The 23,823-nt window shown below is 40.1% G+C and overlaps 2 protein-coding genes across 5 annotated transcripts; both read left to right on the forward strand.

Moving 5' to 3' along the window:
• The first annotated feature begins 2,376 nt into the window (after positions 1–2,376).
• Positions 2,377–12,270, forward strand: LOC124286817 (histone-lysine N-methyltransferase EZH1-like). 4 transcript variants are annotated; one of them, XM_046723251.1, is made up of 9 exons: positions 2,377–2,508; positions 4,093–4,183; positions 5,192–5,336; positions 5,998–6,193; positions 6,984–7,080; positions 7,495–7,639; positions 10,009–10,204; positions 10,585–10,683; positions 11,640–12,270. In XM_046723251.1, the coding sequence occupies exons 1-9, from the start codon at positions 2,428–2,430 to the stop codon at positions 11,799–11,801; spliced, it is 1,212 nt and encodes a 403-aa protein (XP_046579207.1). In that variant the 5' UTR covers positions 2,377–2,427; the 3' UTR covers positions 11,802–12,270. The 4 variants fall into 4 exon arrangements, with proteins under 4 accessions (XP_046579207.1, XP_046579208.1, XP_046579210.1 ...); XM_046723252.1 differs by having other exon boundaries at positions 10,585–10,659; XM_046723254.1 differs by lacking the exon at positions 10,585–10,683.
• Positions 12,271–13,511: 1,241 nt separating this feature from the next.
• On the forward strand, positions 13,512–22,195 carry LOC124286794 (N-lysine methyltransferase KMT5A-like). The gene is made up of 6 exons (XM_046723231.1): positions 13,512–13,591; positions 13,783–13,872; positions 15,341–15,449; positions 18,152–18,290; positions 20,535–20,733; positions 21,711–22,195. The coding sequence occupies exons 2-6, from the start codon at positions 13,792–13,794 to the stop codon at positions 21,741–21,743; spliced, it is 561 nt and encodes a 186-aa protein (XP_046579187.1). The 5' UTR covers positions 13,512–13,591; positions 13,783–13,791; the 3' UTR covers positions 21,744–22,195.
• The last annotated feature ends 1,628 nt before the right edge of the window (positions 22,196–23,823 follow it).

Consider the following 23,823-nt stretch of genomic DNA (forward strand, 5'->3'; position numbering starts at 1 on the left):
ACCAGGTGTTCGCGCAAAGTGTTAAGTCTGGGGCAAAGTTATTTGTTCCCCTGCTTCTTGCCTTGAGATATCATTAACCTCTACAACAGTATGTATTTCGCTATACGATCTAAAACTCTTCATATTTAAATATTAACAGGTTTGAACTGAACATAGATGGAACGATATACAAAATGCCATCATCCTTAATGATAAGGTACGTGTCATTTGTAATTTGTTTACTTGAAAACTAAAATGGTCCTTCAAAGTCAATGTTATTATCGTAGGATAAAGGGTCACCCGCAATTTGCATTGTGTCGTCATGGTTGAGTAAACAGAACACGATGTTCGGGCTCAGCTACGTGCCTACTTCCGTGTCGCTATACCCCGTCGGGGATCACGGCTCATGTTTACTGTCCCTGGTAAGAGTCGACTGTTCGTGACAACTATAAGTTGCAAGTCTGGCCTACTTGTGTCATTGCGGCGTCACACGCCCTTCACTCACTCACTCGTATTTCATCTATGCAATTTAATTCGCTTTATTTCAGTCAGGAATATTGACACGACTACGACCTCTCGTAAGTGGTGCCCCCATAGACATAATTCTATCATGTTTACTTGCTAAAACGCTTCACCGATAACAAGTTAGGACAAGGCAATGCGAACAACCAGCTGTAGATTTGATCGGGTTCTGAATGGCTCCATGCTATACACTATCAACTTAGGCATGTTCACCTACCGACACGCCGTGCATACAAACTCGACAAACAAGAAGCACAAAGGCAAAGAGACTACTTGAAACGGTACAGGTCGGTAGAATCTAGGGCGCGGTCCAACGTTACCCTGAATAATAACTGGTCGTTGTACAGCAATGAATCTGTATATAAAATGTCCCATCAATACCGTATAACTCACATTATAATGATCAACAGCACATGAAAATATTATTTAAAACGTTTGATAAAGGTTTCCCTGGTGGTGATGGTGTTGGTGGTGTGCGTGCGTGCGTGTGTGCGTTTGGGGTGGCTGTTACATTTATATACACTTCGTTTCTGTGAATATTTAAACATTGTTTACCTAAGTGAAGTACATGTGTGGACGTTCCTCCTGCTGCTATTTCGACATCTACATTTCTACCAATCGCACGCCTGATTAAGCTTTATTGATTTTATGAATTTCATGTTATGAACATTTTGTACCGATTCAGAGTGACACAACACTATCCAAGAGACTGAACAAAAAAGTGATGATTTCAACTTTTCAAAAGTCAAGTTTCCCTTCCTGTCGAGCAATGTATTATTAACAGCTCCAGCCTATGTAGGTACAACCTTTGAGGTACAGTCCAACATGCTCTTCGTACCTAGATTCCAAGGAACGTCATACGGTTCTTGCTCAGAGGTTATTTGAGCAAGGTTACAACATCGAAGGCCTCAGTAAAGCTTTCAAAAGGTTTTATGGTAGACATGTGGAGGAATTATCAAAACCTGACTCATCAGTGACCAAAACCGATATCTGACGCAATTCCCTATTTTGACTTGTTCCACACCTTCCCAATTATTTTGAGGTGAACAAGCGACTAGCCTTTGCATATGTGCATGGTGGGTGCAACCGTCTTTTCGCGAACACAAGATGTCATCACTAATTGATAGAGATTCGTAAACACATGCTCCGTATCTTATTTTGTCAATCACTTGATTGTCAAGTCCAGACTCTATTATTCACAGACCGCATTCATACAGCTGTTAAATTGGTGAGTGTGGCGTTGAACAAAACATACTAATAATGTAGTCGGAATTGAATATTGAGATTTCCTGTGGTTGTGGAAAGGGTTTTGTCGATATTATCTCTTTGTAAGAGTCATTCGTACGACGACCTTTGAAAGATTTGCAGATTGTACCTCAAAGGTTGTGAGATTCTGACACAGTAGTATTGCTCGACATAAAAGTAAAGTGGACTTTTGGAAAATAGATTTGTTAAAAGAAGGTTTCTTTCCGAGATTGTACAAAATCAAGCATATCCTTAAAGGTTTATTTATTCCACATAACATAAAATCCACATTTCTCTCTTTGTGATGTCAAAAAGAAAATCCTTCCTTGATTGTTACGAGGGACGTCACACATGAACAAACATAAAAAGACGATACACTTGTACATACTTACAAAGGATGTTGCACGTGTACATATCCACTTGGGATGTTGCACGTGTAAATACAAACAAGACACTTTACTCATATAAATATACACAAGGTCGTCACAAGTGGATTACTCACACAAAACACTTAATATGTCTTTGATGTTGTGCTTGAGATGTGCAAAAATATCTAAGAACACAAGCCACGTAGCTCCATAAATATAGGAAATACGGTAGCTTTAGTGGAATTATCAGTTCTATACATAAAGCCATGTATGTCTTTTATTCGAGTTGATAGTGGTTCTCATTTGGCCAGAGATGCAGAATGTATCTCTTTTCGTGGTGGTTTACCTTGCGGTATGGATTCAGGACGACTGTCTGACAGTCGATGCTGCAAAGGTTTGTGTTACTGTTTAGCAGTAGGTCTTTGAGCTATCCTATTGTAAGTATTGTGGGGTCAAGGCCTCCGTGGGGGCCGTGGGGCGACAGTGATCGTATAAAGGACAACCGCCTCCGTGTGATCAGTGTGTCAACTGTGTCTTCGTTCTCTCATAACTGTTACTGACTGGCATGCGATGTACAAACAGGCATGAGACACTGTCTACTGTCTTTACTTGACTGTGACATATACACAGACTATCTGATACCTGATTCAGGTATGTACTATTCAACAGTTCAGGCAAATCGTCAGCTGTTTCTGACTGACATTTGACAAACACTAGACATGACAAACCGTTTACTATTTCATATACAGGACGGTGGTATACACCAATATGAACACCAGGGTCCTGTTTGATAATACCTGACACAAGTATGTACTATGACACTCTCAAAGCAAATGTCAGCAGCTGACAGGGGTTGATGTTCATGCGTGTATTTTACAGGTGAGTACACTTTTTGTCCGTCTGATTTCGTCTCAAGATTCGTCTTGGAATTGGTTGCTTTTAAAGCAAGTTTCCAAGGCGTTCCGACAGCGCCGTTACCTGGCAGGTAGATGGTATTTACCTGTCAGTATCCCACACCTGGGATGGCGTGTCTTTACCTGAACTACGGTATACCCCCGTACTTCGGTCCTGACGATAGGAGATGTGCGAGAGGTACAGAGTCAGTACCCGGGGGCCCTTGGAACTTGACCGTAGTTCCTCCAGCAATCACAATAATCTTCGTTCAATAGTTTTATTAACACTGTGTTGCTGGTCAACCCACTCTATGGTCACCCTATAAGACTTCAGCCGCAAAGCTTCTGTCTTAAGCCAAATGCTGACCATGGTGCTGCAAGATAATTTCTGAGACGATTCCTAGTGACCAAACATCAAGAGTAGGAGCGCACCAGACTCCCGTCTCTGAGCTTTGCTTCACCTTAAAACTGGGTTCGTACGTCACAGCCAACACCCTTCTCCATATTTTCCATTGGTCAATAACCCATAACCTGACTATCTATTACTCTCCCCCCTTCTATTTCGTACCCCCAATACCTTATTTGTAAGACTTTGAGGTGGATTCCAGGAATCTCAGAGTTTCTCTCCCCTAACCATATATGACTCGTAGAATACCAAGAACTGGTACCAAGATCCCCGGACACGTTTCTCCATCTTGCTAGCTCAGCAGTTTTCCCCTTACCTAAGTTATGAGTCACCTCATCTTGCCCCATCAGCTCTAACGACCTACTGTCATGTTTATTACCTCCGCTACTGAATTCCTACCTCGCAAACATTATTAATCACTTCATATCTTAAATATATTATTAAATCCTATCATAATTTGTCTCCCATTACATCTTTATCACCGACACCTGTTATTTATAACGTCAATTGTATATCTATTATTGTAGCAATTACCATAATCTCATGCCTATAATACATGAACTCCTTACTCCATCGTTAAACACAACTCCTTAACTGACCCACTCACTCACACACTCAAATTCACCTACCCACTCACCCACTCACTCACCCACTCACTCAGTTATTCTGTCTTCCACAGCCGAAACACCCATTTACAGTGGCCAGGGAAGCTATCCGCAATGAGGACAAGTCGCCTTCATACCTCCACATAGTGGATTTTGGACCTCAAGGTGGTACTTTAGTGGTACAACTCCTGAAGTACCTTGTGATATAACACGAACACTGCCGTCATAATCACTTACTACAAAGTAAACTAAACATAGCTCATATATTGTAACAAAGCGGGCATAGTAAAAAATATATAATTCATGGATGTCAGTATCACATACGGTGAGGTGAGGTGAGGTGAGGTGAGGTGAGGTGAGGTGAGGTGAAATTGGGTTTTAGGTCGTGCTTGAGAATATTTCGCTCATATGACGACGTGCATGCGTGTGTATGTGTATCTGCGGCTGCTTGTACTAGCCGAGACTTAAGCTGGTTTTATAGTGCTAGCCCACTGAGATACCATGCCGCAGTGAAGCATGAATACCCCACTCAGACACATTATACTGACTCCGAGCCGACCAGTCCTTGTTGAACCCATTAATGCCGAGCGCCAGGCAGGACCAACAAGTACCATATTTTGACGTCTTTTGGTATGACGCGGTCGGGGATCGAACCCGCGACCTTCCGCTCTCCAGGCGGACGCTCTAACCACTAACTTGTTGGTCCCTGCCTGGCGCTCGGCATTAATGGGTTCAACAAGGACTGGTCGGCTCGGAGTCAGTATAATGTGTCTGAGTGGGGTATTCATGCTTCACTGCAGCATGATATCTCAGTGGGCTAGCACTATAAACCCATCTTCAGTCTGGGCTAGTACAAGCAGCCGCACATACACATACACACGCATGCACGTCGTCATATGAGCGAAATATTCTCAAGCACGACGTTAAACCCAATTTCATCTCACCTCACCTCTAACCACTACACCACGGAGGCGGTCTATTGCATACGGGCCTTCCTAACAACTGAAAGTTTTTCCTGAAGACCAAGATATAGTTTTGTAAAATACAAATATAGAAACTAAATTCCCTTTGTATGACAGCTGCTCTATCAGAGAAGTGAAGAAATAGTATCTTCCTCACTGATCAGTGCCAATAGAACCAATATAACGAAACAATGTCCTTCTTGATTAACAGGAACGGGGGTAGTAGCTGGGAAAGACTTTTCTCCCTCTGATTTCATCACCTACTACCACGGCAAACACAGTTCAGAGAGACCAGACCTGGATGATCACGAATATGAATTTCTGTTCAAGCTGAATCATTACCACAAAAGTTTCTGGTAAGTTATTTCGATTTCGTTTCTAGGAATCAAATCATGGGAGTCTCTTGCCAAAGTTTACGGCAGCATAAACTACAGTATATAGAGAATCATCAATACCTTTGTCCAGTGTATGTCCTGCTTTTGTAATGTATTGGCGAACACCTGGTGATATCACTGATTTCACTGGTCCATTCACATAATGTTCACCTCTAATTTGCCTTTCACGCCCAATGGCATCGGTTCCTGCAGATAATCAGACTGGTTATTCCCTTGTATTGGAGTGAGTGAGTGAGTTTGATTTTACGCCGCTTTTGCAATATTCCAGCAATATCACGGCGGGGGACACCAGAAATGGGCTTCACACATTGTAACCATGTGGGGAATCGAACCCGGTCCTTCGGCGTGACGAGCGAACGCTTTACCCACTAGGCTACCCCACCGCCCCGTATTGGCGTAAGTGTCATTTATTCCTGTAAATATCGTACGTTACTAATCATATAGAGACCTATACCGCCACGAAGACCATTAAACTCTGCATCTCGGTCCCAATGACGACCACTATCAAGTCAAATGAAAGACACATACGAAATATTTCCATGAATCGCTGGGTTATATTCCATAAGAAAATAAACTGTATTTTTGAATCATTAAATAGCAAAAGCATATCCAATTCTTAAAGGATCGATGCTTCCGAAGAGGATGGGTCTTATGGGCGACTTTTTAATGATGACTGGAAGAATCCCAATGCAAGAGCGAGAGTTATATTTGTTGATGGTCAGGCACACGTAGCCTTTCTTGCCCGCAGATCAATTAAAGCTGGAGAAGAGATCCGTTACAACTACAAACACGGAGCCACAGACTTCCCTTGGCGGCAGGTGAGTTATAAGTATTGGTATTTTGTTATGTGTTTCTCTTCTCCAACCTTTCAGGGCAAGTGAGCGGGAGGGCGAAATGACATACATAAAAAAAATAGAAAAACTTTTTACTAAAAACCTACGAAATTGTAAAATTAAGACCACTTGGTAATAGTTCTTGAATTATTTTCAAGATACAGATCGAGTCGAGTTGCTTCTGAAAAGGTTTGTTAATAAATGTAGATGGTAAAACCAATCCTGCTGACTTGGTGTATTGAAATTTCCACATTAGCGGGGGAAATTGAGCTAGGAATAAATATATAGGCCGGACGGGAGATAAATACTAAATACGGACAGCGCAACAAACAGTTGAAAGTGTATTTTATTCTTACAATAATACAAATCTGTTGTAGTTATTGTCTGAGCATTACTAACCTTTCACTTAACATAAATTTATTTCACCGCCTTTTACGCAGTTGGATGCTACAAAAAAAACAACCATCAGTCCGTTTGAGTCAGAAACGGACCGATGAATTGCAAATTTTATCATTGTACAAAATTGCCACATAAATATAAATAGTACACATGTTGATCATTTACTAATACCCAACAGCTTTCTTATATTTGAAAATGTTCCGGACTCCACCAAAAAAGTTGTTTAAGAAACTATCATCATTGAAAACGCAAAAGTTGTTATCTGTCGCGGCGGGGTGAAACCACAGAAACGGAACAGCCACTATCTCGCCGGTCCGTTTCTGACTCAAACGGACTGTAATTATTCTGCGCGGTTGACGTTGTCTATTTGTTCCAGCCGAAGAAGCATCCGTTTGCAGAAGCAAGAGAAGCCATCCGCAATACAGACGCGTCACCTTCATACCTCCACATAGAATACTTCGGAACTCACAAAGGTAGCAGCTTCATGCATGTTGTTGGAATTGTGCATAAAAAAGTAATCTGTTGAAAAGGTGGACAGGGGCAAGATTGCTGAAAGGAAACGTCAATGAGCGCTGTTGTGTATCCACACATGAGGGCCTTGGAACATGCTTTCTATAGACATACGTCGGTTGCTGGGTTTGGTAGCATTTTGTAAATGGAAATTACCCCATAATTACCTGCAACGTATATACCTCAATGTAATGGTACTACTATATCAGCATGTTTCTCACTTATAATACACTGTGTCAACTACTGTGATTGAGATTAGACAGGATTATAAATCATATCAGTCCTTCAGTGTGGTTTGTTTTTGGTTTGGACACATTTTGGAAAAATGGAATCCTCTGATTTCACTGATAAGTACTGTGTTTCCGTCTCAATTTCAGGAAGGGGAATAGTAGCAGGCAAATATTTCTCTCATGGAGATTTTATAACCTATTACCACGGAAAACACAGTCCAGAGGAACCAGATCTGACTAATGAGGAACACGATTATCTGTTTAAATTGAACCATTATTTCAAAAGTTTTTGGTAAGTTATCCCTGTATTGACCATATATGCTCACAGTAAGTGCTTTAAGAAGTATTCTTTATTTCAGCAGGACAGTATAGGATATACATAACCCCGTTCCTTTAGAGAATAAAATTTAATAAAAACAAATTTTAAAATGCTGTAATTATTCTGCAGAAGCATGTTTAAGCGTAAGATTGATTCCTCCAAAGGATGCGTTTCATACAATTGGTGACGTTTCATAATTTAGTGATCACGAACACTTGTTTTTATCATATAATGGATAGGTTCTCGCCAGGATACAGCCAGTGGATACAAATGGTATCCGTTGCGGTCATACACGGATAAATATTCAGAAATGAAAGGTCATGTAGGTACTACTTTCAGTGTTTACAAACATATATATGTCAGTACGTCATCTAGAGTATCAACTGTCCTTTTTGGAAAAACCGCGGTGGCTGAATGGGTTAGACAATTCACCAACCTTTTGACGTAATATATCCACATTGAAAAAAGTATAGCAACGCTAATTATTGTTCATTGTATCAATATGTTACTATTAATCATAGCAAAGGAATTCATCCAAACCTCAATTTAACTCACATTTTGGATACATTTACCCTCGAGGAATAATTCAATGGCAATATCTAAAGAAAAAAAAAATGGCTCATTACGCACTGCTGATAACTATGGTCGTATGACGTTAACAAGTGCGCACATTTTTAATATTCTGGCATACAGTCCTCATGAAATAGGTATCAATATCTAAGTACAATATAAATATCTGGTGTAACCTCAACCTACTGCAGTTACATCCCCGACCCTCCCCATTGACTATCAGACGTTGAATTTGACGTTGAGCGTAGCGTTCCATTCTTGACAGGCTGTATGGGATTGAGATCTGGACTCCTGGCGGGCCAAGGTAGAGTTGCTAGCGCCTCTTGACGTAACGAATTCACCAGTGGCACGTGCACAATGTGGCTTAGCAATGTGTCATCCATAAAGACTAACCAAATGTTCAGGGGATGGTCTTCGAAATGTGGTACAACAACCCAGTCTAAGATGTCAGTGATGTACCGATATATGTTCAGGTCAGGTTTACAGTCATGTGAGATTCACCGCCACGCCATCAATGAACCCGAACCAAACGATGCTTGCTCCCAAGACAATGAACAAAACAAATCGACTTTCGTCCGACCAGTAGACCTTTCTCGATTGCAGTGACGTCGAGATTTACATCAAGCTTGTCGTGCTGCTTTGTGCTCCAGGGACATCAACGGACGTGTTATAGTTCGTCTGGCTTTATACCCGACCGATTTTAGCCGATATCAGACTGTTCCGTTGGACAAACAACGATGTTGAAGTCACTCTGTTTTAACACACATGGCACTGGACATGAATGGATGATGTCTTGTGATTATGAGTGTGTTGCAGTATTCCAGCTATATGGCGGCGGTCTGTAAATAATCAAGTCTGGACCAGACAATCCTGTGATCAACACCATGAGCATCGATCTACGCAGTTGGGAAACGATGACATGTGTTAACCAAGTTGGAGAGCCTGACCACCCAATCCCATTAGTAGCCTCCTGCGACAAGCATGGGTTATTGGAGATCAATGCTAACACGGACCTTCACGGATCCTTGTGATTCTGAGAAAGCTCTCTATCCCCCCCCCTCCCCTCTGTCTGTCGTGGTCGACCTGAACGCTGGCAGTGCCTAACGTTATTAGTTTGCTGATGTTTCCTGGCCCATTGGATGATAGTCGATGGATGACAACCAAACTCTTTTGATAACTCTCAATGACTTACCAGCATTCCACATACAAATAACTTTCCATCTTTGGGCAGTTTTTAGTTGAGGAGTCCCCATATCTAAATTTCAGCAAAGAAATTTCTTAAGTCATCGAAGCGTAAGAAGAGTTTACTGAAACTTTATATTTATTTGATGTAGGGTACACGTATTGCACGTTATGCTCGCCGTTGATCGTAGCATGTGTATATCTAAAATCAACGTATTCTGTGCCCGAAGTGTGAAACTAATCCCATAAAAGAAACACAATATGATATGAATATATATAGCTATTTGGAGGTTAAAAACTATAGGTGTTGCAATTCATTTGGCATGTGTGTACGTTAAAACGATTATGTAAAGTTTGTAAGATGAAAAGGTTGTCATTTTTGTACCTTCTGGAATAGTAAATATCCTGCATATCCTGTAAAAGACTAAACACTGTTTTATGGGTTTAGCGAACTAAGTACAATGGTTATTCATATAAAGGGTATTTATCACCCACATATAGATATCGAGATGTAATGACCATCATTACAATATGTTATCCTATGTAATCGTGATTGATCAAATAGCAAAAAAAATATCTAATTCTTAAAGGATCGATGCTTCCGAAGAGGATGGGTCTTATGGGCGACTTTTTAATGATGACTGGAAGAATCCCAATGCAAGAGCGAGAGTTATATTTGTTGATGGTCAGGCACACGTAGCCTTTCTTGCTCGCAGATCAATAAAGACTGGAGAAGAGATCCGTTTTGACTACAACCATGGGGCTACTCACTTCCCATGGAGACAGGTTGGTTATAAAAATGGCCAATTGTTGATTATGTATCGAAATAGACGTAGCGTGATTGACAGCCATTTCAGACTCATCTTTGGTATTGAAATATATCTCTGAATTTGGTCGAATTTCGTTACAGTGTATATCTTTGATTAGCATTTTAGAAGTAGTTGATTAGTAATAACGAGATAAGATACTTCATGGATGAAGTTCTTTATTAATTGAGCCCTTGGAGGGGCCTGGTCCCGTACCATCATTGTCTATACTACTTATTATGATGCAACGTTTCGGTGTAGATTCATGTACCTTTGACAAGCAAGACGTTGTTACCCATAACGTATCTTGCATTTATTATTATTCAGCAATTTATTTTTAAAATGTCTTTCCTACATCAGCTGAAGAAAGCGGCAACGGGGGGTGGTGAAGGCAGCCGAAGTTCTGACGAATCCAGTTTAGACCTACAGGAAAAAGTACCTGAACATATATTTCATAAGGTTTGTTGTGTTTAGTATCCGTGTGTCCTGTAAGTGATTGGGTCATTGTAAGAAATACCTAATGCTGTTAGGATATGATAACACGCAGTCAAAAGCATCACCAATATTACCATCAAATCCAGCCAAGGGCCTAACTAAGTTCATACTGTTCGAATTAGGTGTCATCGATTAAGATTTTAAACATTTATGCATTATTATTTTAGTGCCTCGTTCTGAAGTACAAATGAGACATGATGTATATATATATATACTTATGTATATATATATATATATATATATATACAAAGTATACTATAAGGCAGAGCTTTTGATGTATATGTGTGTCATCGACTTGTACTGTACTTGTACTGATGCAATTCCGTATTTTCACTTGTACCCTATGTTATGTTTTTCAAGTGAACATTTGACTGTCCGTTGTGTGTGTGTGTATGTGTGGTCCAGTAATGTATGTATGTAAAGTATGTATAAGGCATGTATGCTTATGTATGTATGTATGTATGTGTATGTATGTATGTATGTATGTATATGTATGTATGATGTATGTATGTATTATGTATGTATGTATGTATGTATCAAGTAACATTTGTACTGGTCGTATGTATGTGTATGTATGTATGTATGTATGTATGTATGTATGTATGTATGTATGTAATGTATGTATGTATGTATGTATGTATGTATGTATGTATGTATGTATGTATGTATGTATGTATGTATGTATGTATGTATGTATGTATGTATGTATGTATGTATGTATGTATGTATGTATGTATGTCAATGGTGGGGCAGGATAAGATGATACCTGGTATCATCCTTTTTTTCATTGTGATTCATAAAACAATTCTCATGAATCTCAGAATCTTACATATTTCTTATGTTAATTTAAATGTTTTTGTCGCTTTCAGTCCCTTCTTTTAGGGGTTCAAATAAGTAAATTATTCCATTATTTATTCCAGTCACAGACACAATGGACACATCATCAGACAGAGACGTGGCTAGATCTTCTCAAGACAATATTTATGCCGACATGCATGTTGGAAAACGTTGGAGACAACCTTCAATCCTCTTGCTCCCGGAGTTCTTCTATACAGGACTGTCAACGGTGGCATCTCTCTTAAAGTCTCCCGGAAGTCGGATCCATTAGGCTCTTTCATTTCCGTTACATGAATAAGGAAGTCGAGCAGGCCGTGGCGTAATCAGTAGACGGTGTTTGAGTCTAAAACATGGCATAATGTCAAATTTGTCAGTGTGATGTCTGTGAGCATTCTGTGTCTCCGTGTGATGCTGGCAAGGAAGAAGATTGCACTGGCAAATCTCATATTCTACTTTCTTTATGAAACCTAGAGACTGAAATTCGCCCTAAATGTTGATGTGTTGATGTAATTAAACATTTGAGGATATTCCTGAATAAATGTTCGCCTTTTATAATATACCTTGCCATGTCAGATGTGAATAACAGATTCTGAAGAAGCTTATTTGTGTACCTTCCAATAATGTATCTTCAAGGTCTACGAAGTCAAGGATATGATAATGTACACAGGCCCCATCGACACACATCAAGTAAATAAACAAAGAATATGTTTATGATTTCTTTATATTTACTCAACCCAAGTAAACGTGGGCAATAGTGAGACGTGTATCGACATGGTTACCTTGTTCCTGTACATGTGTATGTACATTCGCAGTCAATGCTTGGTGCCACGGTTGAGTGTTTTGTGTTCCGACTGTGACAATGATAATGACACTACTTTTTACCCCTAGGGTAATTCTTTTTACATTTGAAAGTGATCACATAATTATTAAAAATGACATAAAAGTTACGAAAACACAACACAACACAATAGAAAGTTAACAGTCATTTAAAAGGAATAAAAGCATTTTGAACTCTTTTTGTTTTAAAACGGGGCATTTGGTATCGGCGGCCTGAAGGTAAAAGATTATATTCAGAAAATATAGTTCAGTGTCCGCTCAAATTCGCTCGAATAATGTTAGCTTGTCAGTATTGTACACGTGGATAAGCACTTGCGGACCTCCCTACCTTGGTCTGGCACACATCTTATGCTGCAATACATTTCACGATCTTCTCGGCGACAATGACAACTCAGCCAATGTGGATACAGTCCGTTTGGCTGCGAATGAGGACGATGCGCGTTTGACATACAATACTAATAGCAATAGTGTATTCTACACATTAATGAAAACATAGGAATCGTTTAGGATTCAATACATTCTCAACACTTAAAATTTACAAATGCAAGACAATCGAGATATATGCCATAAATGGAATCTGTATCGTTCCACCGCAATGTCATGCTGTCATCCAATCTGGCAGACCAGTAATGTTATATTATTGCTGAAAGTGCAACTGACAAGAAAGCAGGAGATTTTAATGCATTTCATATCATAGTTGCATATTGGACCTTTAGTTCTGAGTGTTTCGACGACAGTTTTCGTCCTGTTTACTATTCAAAAACGTTTCCAATCGTATGGTCAAACCATGTGTTTAGTGTATACTTTGTTTCCTCCAGCAGTGTATATGAGAAAACAGAAACAGAAAACAGATTGTTGAAGAGAAAGACATTTTGAATTTGTTTCTTAGTTACGTTAGTCGAGATCAGGACAAGGCATCCTCTGTATTAACCGATAGTTATTGGTGTTTTGATTACACTATAGTGTACACATGTATAGCAATAGAAATAACGTATGTATAATATCTGTATTGAACAAGCAACAACCCAGACATACACTGATTAAAGCGTATACCGTAGAGCAACATCTGCACTATTGTAGAGCTCGACTTTCAATAACTCCATTGTGGAAAAGTACCAGCTTGAACGATATCAATAAACAAATCGAATGTCTTCTTTGGTGTCGCATTCCAGATCATGTATAACCCAGCGAGTGAACAGTGAGTAGACGACAAGATCAGAACGATAATGATTTTGCAATGCCAATAATTCTGAAAGCAAATAACTTAAACTGATACGGATATTGAAGTTGTGATATTTGAGAGCTCCATAGTCACGAGAAATGTAATGCTGCATTATCATTAAGTAACAGTGTATATGTTTGATGTAAAAGACTGTTTGTGCCTTCCAGTTCTGGGAAATGAGAAGACTACCCATTTATCTAATCATGTTCTGGATGAGTCTGGAACTTGCTAGATGCCAAGGGAGGAATCATTTTAAGGTTTGACTTTACACGCTATTTGTTTTTGATTGATTGTTTCGGATGTAACCTGGCTACAATTAACTAAATGTCATCTGATTATTACACCTGTGGACTCGTGGTACACATTGCCGAGATTGTACAATTAGTCAATTTCCACTGCCTCTTACACACATTTCTTATAGCCATAGAAATATTTTTGTCACTTTTATGGTATAATCTAATATAATTCATGTTCACTGTAGAATAAGTAGACATTCTCGCGAGGACGACTGAATTAGCGCAATACACCTTCGTTTGTAGATTAAACTAGTATCGTTACTGTTGAAAAGAAAAAGGTAGACTATAGTATTATTGGACACTGCCTCTGCAACTGGGACGGTTGATTAATTGGCGACACGCTCACCTTTGGAATGTATTCGGAATCGTACAATGAACACTTCGTTTTAATTATGGAAACGATTTTGTTACCTCTATTGACAAAATGTGTGCTCAGGACCCACAGTGTTTGTGTCTGAAGGGACCAGATTTAAATGGCAGATCCTCAAAATGTATATGATGATGTTTTCTTCATCCGCATCACAGGATGGAACTGACCCTGGATTTTATAATCAGGCGGCTATCAGCAGCAGCAGCGTCGTTACACTGGCACTATCGCTCCTGCTCCCCCTCTTACAGACGGTTCCCCTTCCTTCTCAAGGTCACCGCAGTTAAAGGGGAGTCACCACTATCTACACGTTTCCTTGTAAAACGTCTTGCATTTATATGCCTATTCTTACTACGTATTCGTGTCCCACGCAAGGTCGTTGCAGTTAAAGACGTGTTCTCACAGCCTACACCTTCTGTCTGCACACCCTTTCACGAGCTGTGCAGATCAAGTTGGTCCTCTACCTGTTGCCTACTCAAGAGCTCAACATAACAAAATAGGCCTTCAATATATTACGCGGCAGTGTTATTCAGTGTGTAACAGTGTTCCATGTGTAATACATTGTACCTATAGGAATTCAGTATGGGGCATTGGTAAACTATACTTTAGACTTGTGCTATATTTAGACAGAAAGATCTGTAAAGTACTGTAGGGTGCTGGTTCCGAAGTCCACAGCTTTAGAGGGCACTGTAGAAATGTGTAGATAAGAAGAGATGGCTATAGCCTATCATCACACATTACAGCTCAAGTTACCAGCGACTAGGAGGAGATCATTCTTACCCTGGATACTCGAGTTTGAAACCTGACCAATGTTGCAGTGAGATGAATATTACCCTTATTGTCTTCATTGCTTTTACCAAGTGCACTGCTCTCGTATTATACTGCTTTTGGTTTTGTACTGCCGTGCCACCGTAATAGTGATTTGTAAGTAATTTGTAGACTTAGTTGAAGATTACATTTGTCAGTTCTATCACATTGCTTTGTTGTTTGTTAGTTTCACACCAAGTTCTTTCAAGAACGGATTTTCGGTCAACGTCAAGTTTGAACCTTTTTTGCTCTCAGGAAAACCTATGCCCATGGCAGCTACAACTAACAGCGGCAAAGGCAGCCATCCGACGTTCTGACATGTCTCCAGATTATCTCCGCATCGTTGATTTTGGACATCCCAAAGGTTTGGGTTTATTATCATTGTTATTCACAGATTAAAACAAATATATACAGAAAAGAGGACTCGGGTGATTATTGCACAGTCAGCATGGTTAGGTTCATCTTTAACTCACATCCCTTGGCCCCGTGTAAGAACCTTTCGGAGAATGTGTAGAATCCCCAGCTCAGCAGCCGCCTGTATTGTCTGGAGTGTCAGAAGGGCTGTGTTCCTGGCAGCAAACCCGGCTACTCTTCCAGTGTCTGGGAAAAGATTAGGAGGTACCAAACCTGGAGCACAAAGAACAATGGACAGTCGCTCAAGTAGTGGGGATGCACCAAGTATGAGTAGGTAGTAAGGACACGTATATAACTGCACGTCTAGCTTGATAACGGAGTGAGAATCTACACCGACAGTCGCTCAAGTAGTTGGGATGCACCTAGTATGAGTAGGTAGTAAGGACACGTATATAACTGCACGTCTAGCTTGATAACGGAGTGAGAATCTACACCGACAGTCGCTCAAGTAGTGGGGATGCACCTAGTATGAGTAGGTAGTAAGGACACGTATATAACTGCACGTCTAGCTTGATAACGGAGTGAGAATCTACACCGACAGTCGCTCAAGTAGTTGGGATGCACCAAGTATGAGTAGGTAGAAAGGACACGTATATAACTGCACGTCTAGCTTGATAACGGAGTGAGAATCTACACCGACAGTCGCTCAAGTAGTTGGGATGCACCTAGTATGAGTAGGTAGTAAGGACACGTATATAACTGCACGTCTAGCTTGATAACGGGTGAGAATCTACACCGACAGTCGCTCAAGTAGTTGGGATGCACCAAGTATGAGTAGGTAGTAAGGACACGTATATAACTGCACGTCTAGCTTGATAACGGAGTGAGAATCTACACCGACAGTCGCTCAAGTAGTTGGGATGCACCAAGTATGAGTAGGTAGTAAGGACACGTATATAACTGCACGTCTAGCTTGATAACGGAGTGAGAATCTACACCGACAGTCGCTCAAGTAGTGGTTGGATGCACCAAGTATGAGTAGGTAGTAAGGACGTATATAACTGCACGTCTAGCTTGATAACGGAGTAAGAATCTACACCGACAGTCGCTCAAGTAGTTGGGATGCACCAAGTATGAGTAGGTAGTAAGGACACGTATATAACTGCACGTCTAGCTTGATAACGGAGTGAGAATCTACACCGACAGTCGCTCAAGTAGTGGGGATGCACCTAGTATGAGTAGGTAGTAAGGACACTTATATCACTGCACGTCTAGCTTGATAACGGAGTGAGAATCTACACCGACAGTCGCTCAAGTAGTGGGGATGCACCTAGTATGAGTAGGTAGTAAGGACACTTATATAACTGCACGTCTAGCTTGATAACGGGTGAGAATCTACACCGACAGTCGCTCAAGTAGTTGGGATGCACCTAGTATGAGTAGGTAGTAAGGACACGTATATAACTGCACGTCTAGCTTGATAACGGAGTGAGAATCTACACCGACAGTCGCTCAAGTAGTTGGGATGCACCTAGTATGAGTTGGTAGTAAGGACACGTATATAACTGCACGTCTAGCTTGATAACGGAGTAAGAATCTACACCGACAGTCGCTCAAGTAGTTGGGATGCACCAAGTATGAGTTGGTAGTAAGGACACGTATATAACTGCACGTCTAGCTTGATAACGGAGTGAGAATCTACACCGACAGTCGCTCAAGTAGTTGGGATGCACCTAGTATGAGTAGGTAGTAAGGACACGTATATAACTGCACGTCTAGCTTGATAACGGAGTAAGAATCTACACCGAAACGTCGCGCTATGCAGTACACAAGAAGTCATCATCCATACAGGTGTTTGCTATATTATAACTGCACGGCCTCACTTCCACGCCGTGATATACAGTCTACCCTGGTTGTAATGATTAGGGTGTTATATCCAAGGAAGACAAAAGTTGGCTATAAATAAAATATGTCCCACCAGATCGCTGACTCTTTTCAGTGCGGGGCAGGTTAAGGCCAAGGTCGTCAATGGCGAACGGGCACGACACAGTTCTATTTGCGATGAATAAATGTACGTAAACTTATTATGACCGTGAGGTGTAAGTGTCTCCCACCCAGATAGCATTCAGACGTTGGTTTTGCCAACAATGCCAACGTTGGGCCAATGACCGAATGCTATCTGGTGAAAGAATTGCGACTAGCGCGCTGACAGGTGCCATCAGTTCAACATGTTTTGGTGCACGTCGTTTGTGTACACTGTGAAATAAACAAGAAAACTGGTGAGTTACCGCTTCACATTCTGAGCAGGGAGTTTGGCTCGGAATCGAGGAATCACGATTTTTCGAGCTTCCGAATACCCTAGCTCCCACGGTACCGCTTCGATTTTTGTGCTGTATGTCTTATTTTGTAGGTAAATCTATTGCCTTGAAATGTGTGCATACTTTAAATGAGATAAATACAGTGAGCATGGTTAAATTCGACTTGAAACGAACTTGGAATGCTGACCTCGTTACATCCCTTTCCTTTTATATAGTGCTAAGACCCCATCAGTGGCAGAACATACCTTGCACATGATGGCAGTTTTTAGCGTTACGAGCCCCTGTACACTCACACATATGCTGGAGTTTACAGTGAATGCAAACGATGACATCTTCCTAAACTTACCGTCAGGCTTTACGTTTTGTCATGTTAATTTCATCTGTAACGTTTCAGGGCGGGGAATGGTTGCAAATACTAACATTGGACGAGGGGACTACGTAACGTATTACCATGGAATCCGGGACGTTATGGAACCTGATGTAGCGGACAACACCTACACATTTCATATAGCCTACCGCAATACACGGTTCTGGTAAGTCCTCTGGTTAGAGTGAGTGAGTGAGTATGGTTTTACGCCGCTTTTAGCAATATTCCAGCAATATCACGGCGGGGACACCAGAAATGGGCTTCACACATTGTACCATGTGGGAATCGAACCCGGGTCTTCGGCGTGACGAGCGAACGCTTTACCCACTAGGCTACCCCACCGCCCCCTGTTCTGGTTGGAAGCATTGCAAGTTGGTATGGATTCCATGATCCTCCTTCTCTGACTGACATAACGACCCACCATGACCTGAATTATAATTACTATGAGCTCAACACCTTTCTCTTCAAGAAGTATGTAAGAACAGCGACCTTCCTGTACATAGAACCTGTGTATATGTCATGCGACTAGAGCACGTCCCTGAGTGATGTGGAGGAGGCGCTATAAAAGTACTCTTTTTATCAATATCATGACGTTTACAGTTTTGACTCTTGAAGTTTTGCAGAATGAGCCCATATGGCTCTCGACCAAAATTCTCAAATGAAACAGGAAATAATATACCCTCTGCGTGAATATATATGAGAGGTTTTCATTGAACAATACCCATTGAAAACATCTGTGAACCGAGTGTGAACAATTATATGTGCTAACAGAATGGAAGTTAATATATTTGAACTCTGTGAATGGCGTACCATCATGCAGTCAAAATCTTCCGACGTTCATACAATTTCTCCCTCAACCTATTCCACACTCCAATGTACATACATGGAGTGAGAGTCATTTCTTATTGTTCCACTTTAATTCATATTCAAGGCATGTGTTAAAATTAATCAAGAATTTTCGGAAACGTTCGAATTACAACTTGGTGTAAGGCAAGGATGTATACTTAGTCCGTTCCTGTTTTCATTTTTCATCAATGAGCTTGCTGTTCAAATCGAAACTAATTGTTCAAGTGGCATACAACTTCATCCAGAAATAGTTAAAATCTTCCTTCTGTTGTTTGCAGACGACGTTGTGTTGTTTTCAAGCACCGTTAGTGGCCTCCAAAATCAAATAAATGAACTTGAACATTACTGCGATAAATGGAAATTAACAGTAAACAGAGAGAAAACAAAGATCTTAGTCTTTAAAAAGGGAGGTAAACTTTCTAAAAAAAGAAAAGGGGTTGTTTAAGGGTATACATCTAGACTGTGTTAGCTATTATAAATATTTGGGATTGTATTTTACCAATGGTTTGTCTTGGAACATGCATGCCAAATATGCTTCGCTCCAAGCGCAAAAGGCACTTATCGGTATTATGAAGACAATAAGTACACTTGGAGATATTAGTTACAAAACCTTTTTTAAGATTTTTGATGCAAAGATAAACCCAATTTTGACGTACGGAGCAGAACTCTGGGGATTAGCAGACTTTCATCAAATAGAAAGAATACACTTGTATGCATGCAAGAAATATCTTGGTGTTAAATTGAATATAGTTAATGCAGTAGTTTACGGTGAATGTGGCAGATATCCAATGCACTTGTTTACAAGCATAAAAGTTGTCAAATATTGGTTAAAACTGTTAAATATGCCTCCATATCGGTTACCGAAAAAATGTTATAATATGATGTTATTGTATGATGAAAATGGACAAAGAAATTGGACATCTCATGTTAAGAATTTCTTATTCTCTATTGGCTTCGGAAACGTTTGGAATGCACAATATGTAGAATCACATACGTCATTCATTCAGTCGTTAACCATAAGACTTAAAGATATATATCTTCAAACATGGTGTGAGAAAATATCTTTGTCAAGTAAATGTTTTTACTATTCAAAATTTAAAAAAGATCTATTCAATGAAGTATACTTATCATGTGTTAATATAAAGAAATTTAGGCGATCACTAGCAAGATTCCGATGTTCATCTCACAATTTGTTGATTGAAAGCGGCAGATATAAAAATGTTAAAAGAGAAGAGAGAATATGTACACTTTGTCGTTTAAATGAAATTGAAGATGAATATCACTTTCTCCTCATCTGTCCATCATTTAATTCAATACGTTGTAAATACATTAAAAGATATTACTATATCCATCCAAGCATCATAAAATTCTCTACCCTTATAAGCAGTAAAAATCAAAATATATTACAAAATCTTGCCATGTTCATCCACATTGCAATGTTGTATAGAACAAAAGTTTTATCACTGTAATTTATTTATGTAATTCCCCATTATATATGTATATGTACTATAGGCATGTGGCCTCTTCAGTACGAAATAAAGATAATTATTATTATTATTCAAAGGGTTGATGGGTCAGAGGAAGATGGTTCCTACGCGAGACTTATCAACGATGAATGGAGACACCCTAATTTAAGGTCAAGGATGATGTTTGTAGACGGGGAGCCCCATGTTAGTTATTTCGCACTGAGACAAATATTGGAGGGTGAAGAGATCCATTACGATTATGGTGGCAGTGAGGAATTCCTTCCGTGGAGAAAACTGGTAGGTAGTTGTTGCTCCTATTAACTTTTGACGTTCACGATATGGACCGACGACTGTTGACAATCTGAAGCATTTGTTTGCTAATTATCGCTTATGTCATGAAGATCATAGTTAGACTTGATCTTCAGTTATCCATGCTTGTTTTAAGAGGCGACTCCGGTGGTCAGACTCGCTGACTTGGTTGACATATGTCATCGTATCCCAATAGTGTACATCGATGCTCATGCTGTTGATCACAGGATTGTCTGTTTCAGACTCGATTATTTACAGACCGCCGCCATATAGCTTGAATACTGCTGAGTGCGGCGTAAAACAATAACCATTATACTGAATGCGTTTGAGAAGTCCACTTTCAAAAGTACCTAAGAATTTCACATCAACCTCACGAGGGACACCACGTGGATAACCTTAGTGAAAGAGGCTGGTAATGAGGTCACAAACACAAACGGGGTACAATATATGCGGGACTCGAACCCATGAAACCCAGTTTCTGTCATGTCCAGAGAAATGCGAAGCCTTAGAGATAGGTAGAAACACAAACTGGGGGGTCGAACCTAAGACCAAATCAATTTGGCTCAGTCCTATACATTTGCAATGTTGCTATGTGCAGAGTTTAACAACAAACTCGCCGGTTTTTCCCATGTGATATAATTTAGATTACCTCAGCAATATATATGCTAGTGTTGGAAGCAGTATATGTCCGGGTTGCCTCATGTACATGGAGCTAAAGATAATCCGACGCGTCTTCTCAGCGGCGACATTGCTATTTTTAAGTTAAAGACAAATGTTTCAAAAGGAATTTCGAAAAAAGAACCTACATGAATCAGTCTTCAAAGCTTCTTCTCCTATACAATGATTGTGTGTGATATAGTCAACATGAGAAACAAAGCTGTTCAGTATAAACTTCATAGATTCCATACACAGGGTTTTGTCGCAATGTACGTGATTTGTACCTTAAGCGTTATTCACTGTTTCAGGAGAACAGAAGTTACATCCCGCTTTCTCCGTAGAGTCTCCAGGTCAACTTCCAGCTTGGCTAACAATGTACCCGTCTCACGTTGTTAGCTGTCCATCGTGAATTTATGTTATCACAAGTCTCGACATAGACCAGACATAATGCATCACAACAATCAAACAATCCAAATGGAGTTTAATTGTTTTAACGACAGCGTAATCTACATTACAAGTTTCGTGTCCTTCATGCAATGTTCATGCTCTTCTTACAAGTTGGGATGAAAGACTCGTGAGGTACCTTCAAGAGGATACACTTTACCTTCTACTTTGTGTTTATTCTCAAAACTCATTGCAGAGGCATGCAATAAGAATAATAAGAATGTCACCGGCAGATTCTATGACACTGGCTTTGAGGTGCTGTACACATTAAAATCCAAGAACACAGGAATTAAGACCACTTTTGTAAAGAAACAGTAGACGATTAAATTAAAGTTGGTTGAAAGAGAAACTACCTGGTTATGGAGTTTTTCATGTTTTGTGTAGATATGCATGAGACATCATCGCCACAGAATAAAAATAATACGCCGAAACATGTTCCATTTAGAATTGAACGTTCAAAACAGTCGTAAAAATAGTGGAGTTGGTTAAATGAAACACTGAAGTCAGTGAAGGGCTTATTTAAGACCGTTCGCCTCCAGAACCCGATTGTTTTTAGAAACAGGCACAGTAAGACAATACGCTATTAAGACAATGTTTCGTTTGTCAGTGAAATGTCCTTCCAATCCCAAGACCTGAAACAGCTGTCATGTCCAGCTGTGTTCAGACTCCAAGAAACGTGGTTCCTGCGAAGAAAAAGAAAATAGCAATATGTGTATATGAGGGCCCCTGTTACACAATGTATTATAAATGCCGGGTATTTTACTATTGTTGGCATCACTTATTTTCAGGTATTCATTCATATCATTAACGCCGCCGCTATGTAACTTGTTGTACCGAATGGAATCTGTTCCAAACTGCCATTGTCATTATATAACAACAAATGTAGCGATGACCATATCAACAGTGATTGCTCGCTTTGTAACGAACACGTGGTTCCTAACAAATGTGTGAGGACATCAGCGGTTCTGACTACTTCAACATGGCCTGCATCGATTCGCTAGTCAGTGGTAAGATGTGTACATATTTCCCCACAGAAAAACCTCAGCTGACGCAGTACGTGCTGCTTGAAAGACGCACCTTTTGAAACCACATTCAGATGTTACCGTGCCCCAGTACGCCTCAAGCCAGCTGTACACCTTTGTTCTGTGCCAGCTTGGAACTTACACTTTATGTTGTCCTTGTACCGTGGAAAGGACTCGTGGAAAGGACTGAAGGCATCAATATTTAAAAATCTAGAATGTGTATACATTTTCCGAAAGCCTTATACCCTACAATAAGTGACGAGTCTAAGTTCTGGCTTTAATGGTTGACTACAAACTGAAGCAGGTATACAATTTAACCCCATGATAAAAAACCTAATCTAATATTCTATACAGACCAAATACGGCTCCTGGTATCTAATTTTGTTGTTCAGAGCACCGACCAATTAAACCATCATTTTATTTCGTATGTACTGTCAGCGACATACATACAGACATTTCAAGGACAGATATGGAATGCCTGCCTGGGGTGACAATCTCTCATTCTACCTATTGCAAGCAGCTCGGCTCCCTGATCCCCGACCATCTTTAAGCCTGACTACAGTGAAACCCTGTCAGTCTGGACACCCGACCTTCTGAACGTTTACTGTGTCTATATCCAACTACATGACCATCACACGTATCCCTGATTCGTTGTCAGCTGAACATGGGTTAAATAGGAATTATTTCCTTGTGATGTGTCCCGTTAGGATAAAGGCGGTTTAGCTTCAAATATCTGCAGGATTAACAAGATTTATATTTTCATTTCAGTCAGAATCACACTCCTGATATTCCTTAATAATACGCACTCCTGATATTCATTAATAACATACGTTAAGTCTTGACAAGTCGCAAATAGCTGAGAAACAATATATCTTGTCGTAAATACATTATTATTTAACAATATATATATATGCTCATTTGTTAAGACTTTATTTACAGCTGTAGAATATGCTAT

Source organism: Haliotis rubra, unplaced genomic scaffold (assembly GCF_003918875.1).
Source record: "Haliotis rubra isolate DU_JTF1 unplaced genomic scaffold, ASM391887v1 Scf391, whole genome shotgun sequence".
Classification (NCBI taxonomy): Eukaryota; Metazoa; Mollusca; class Gastropoda; order Lepetellida; family Haliotidae; genus Haliotis; species Haliotis rubra.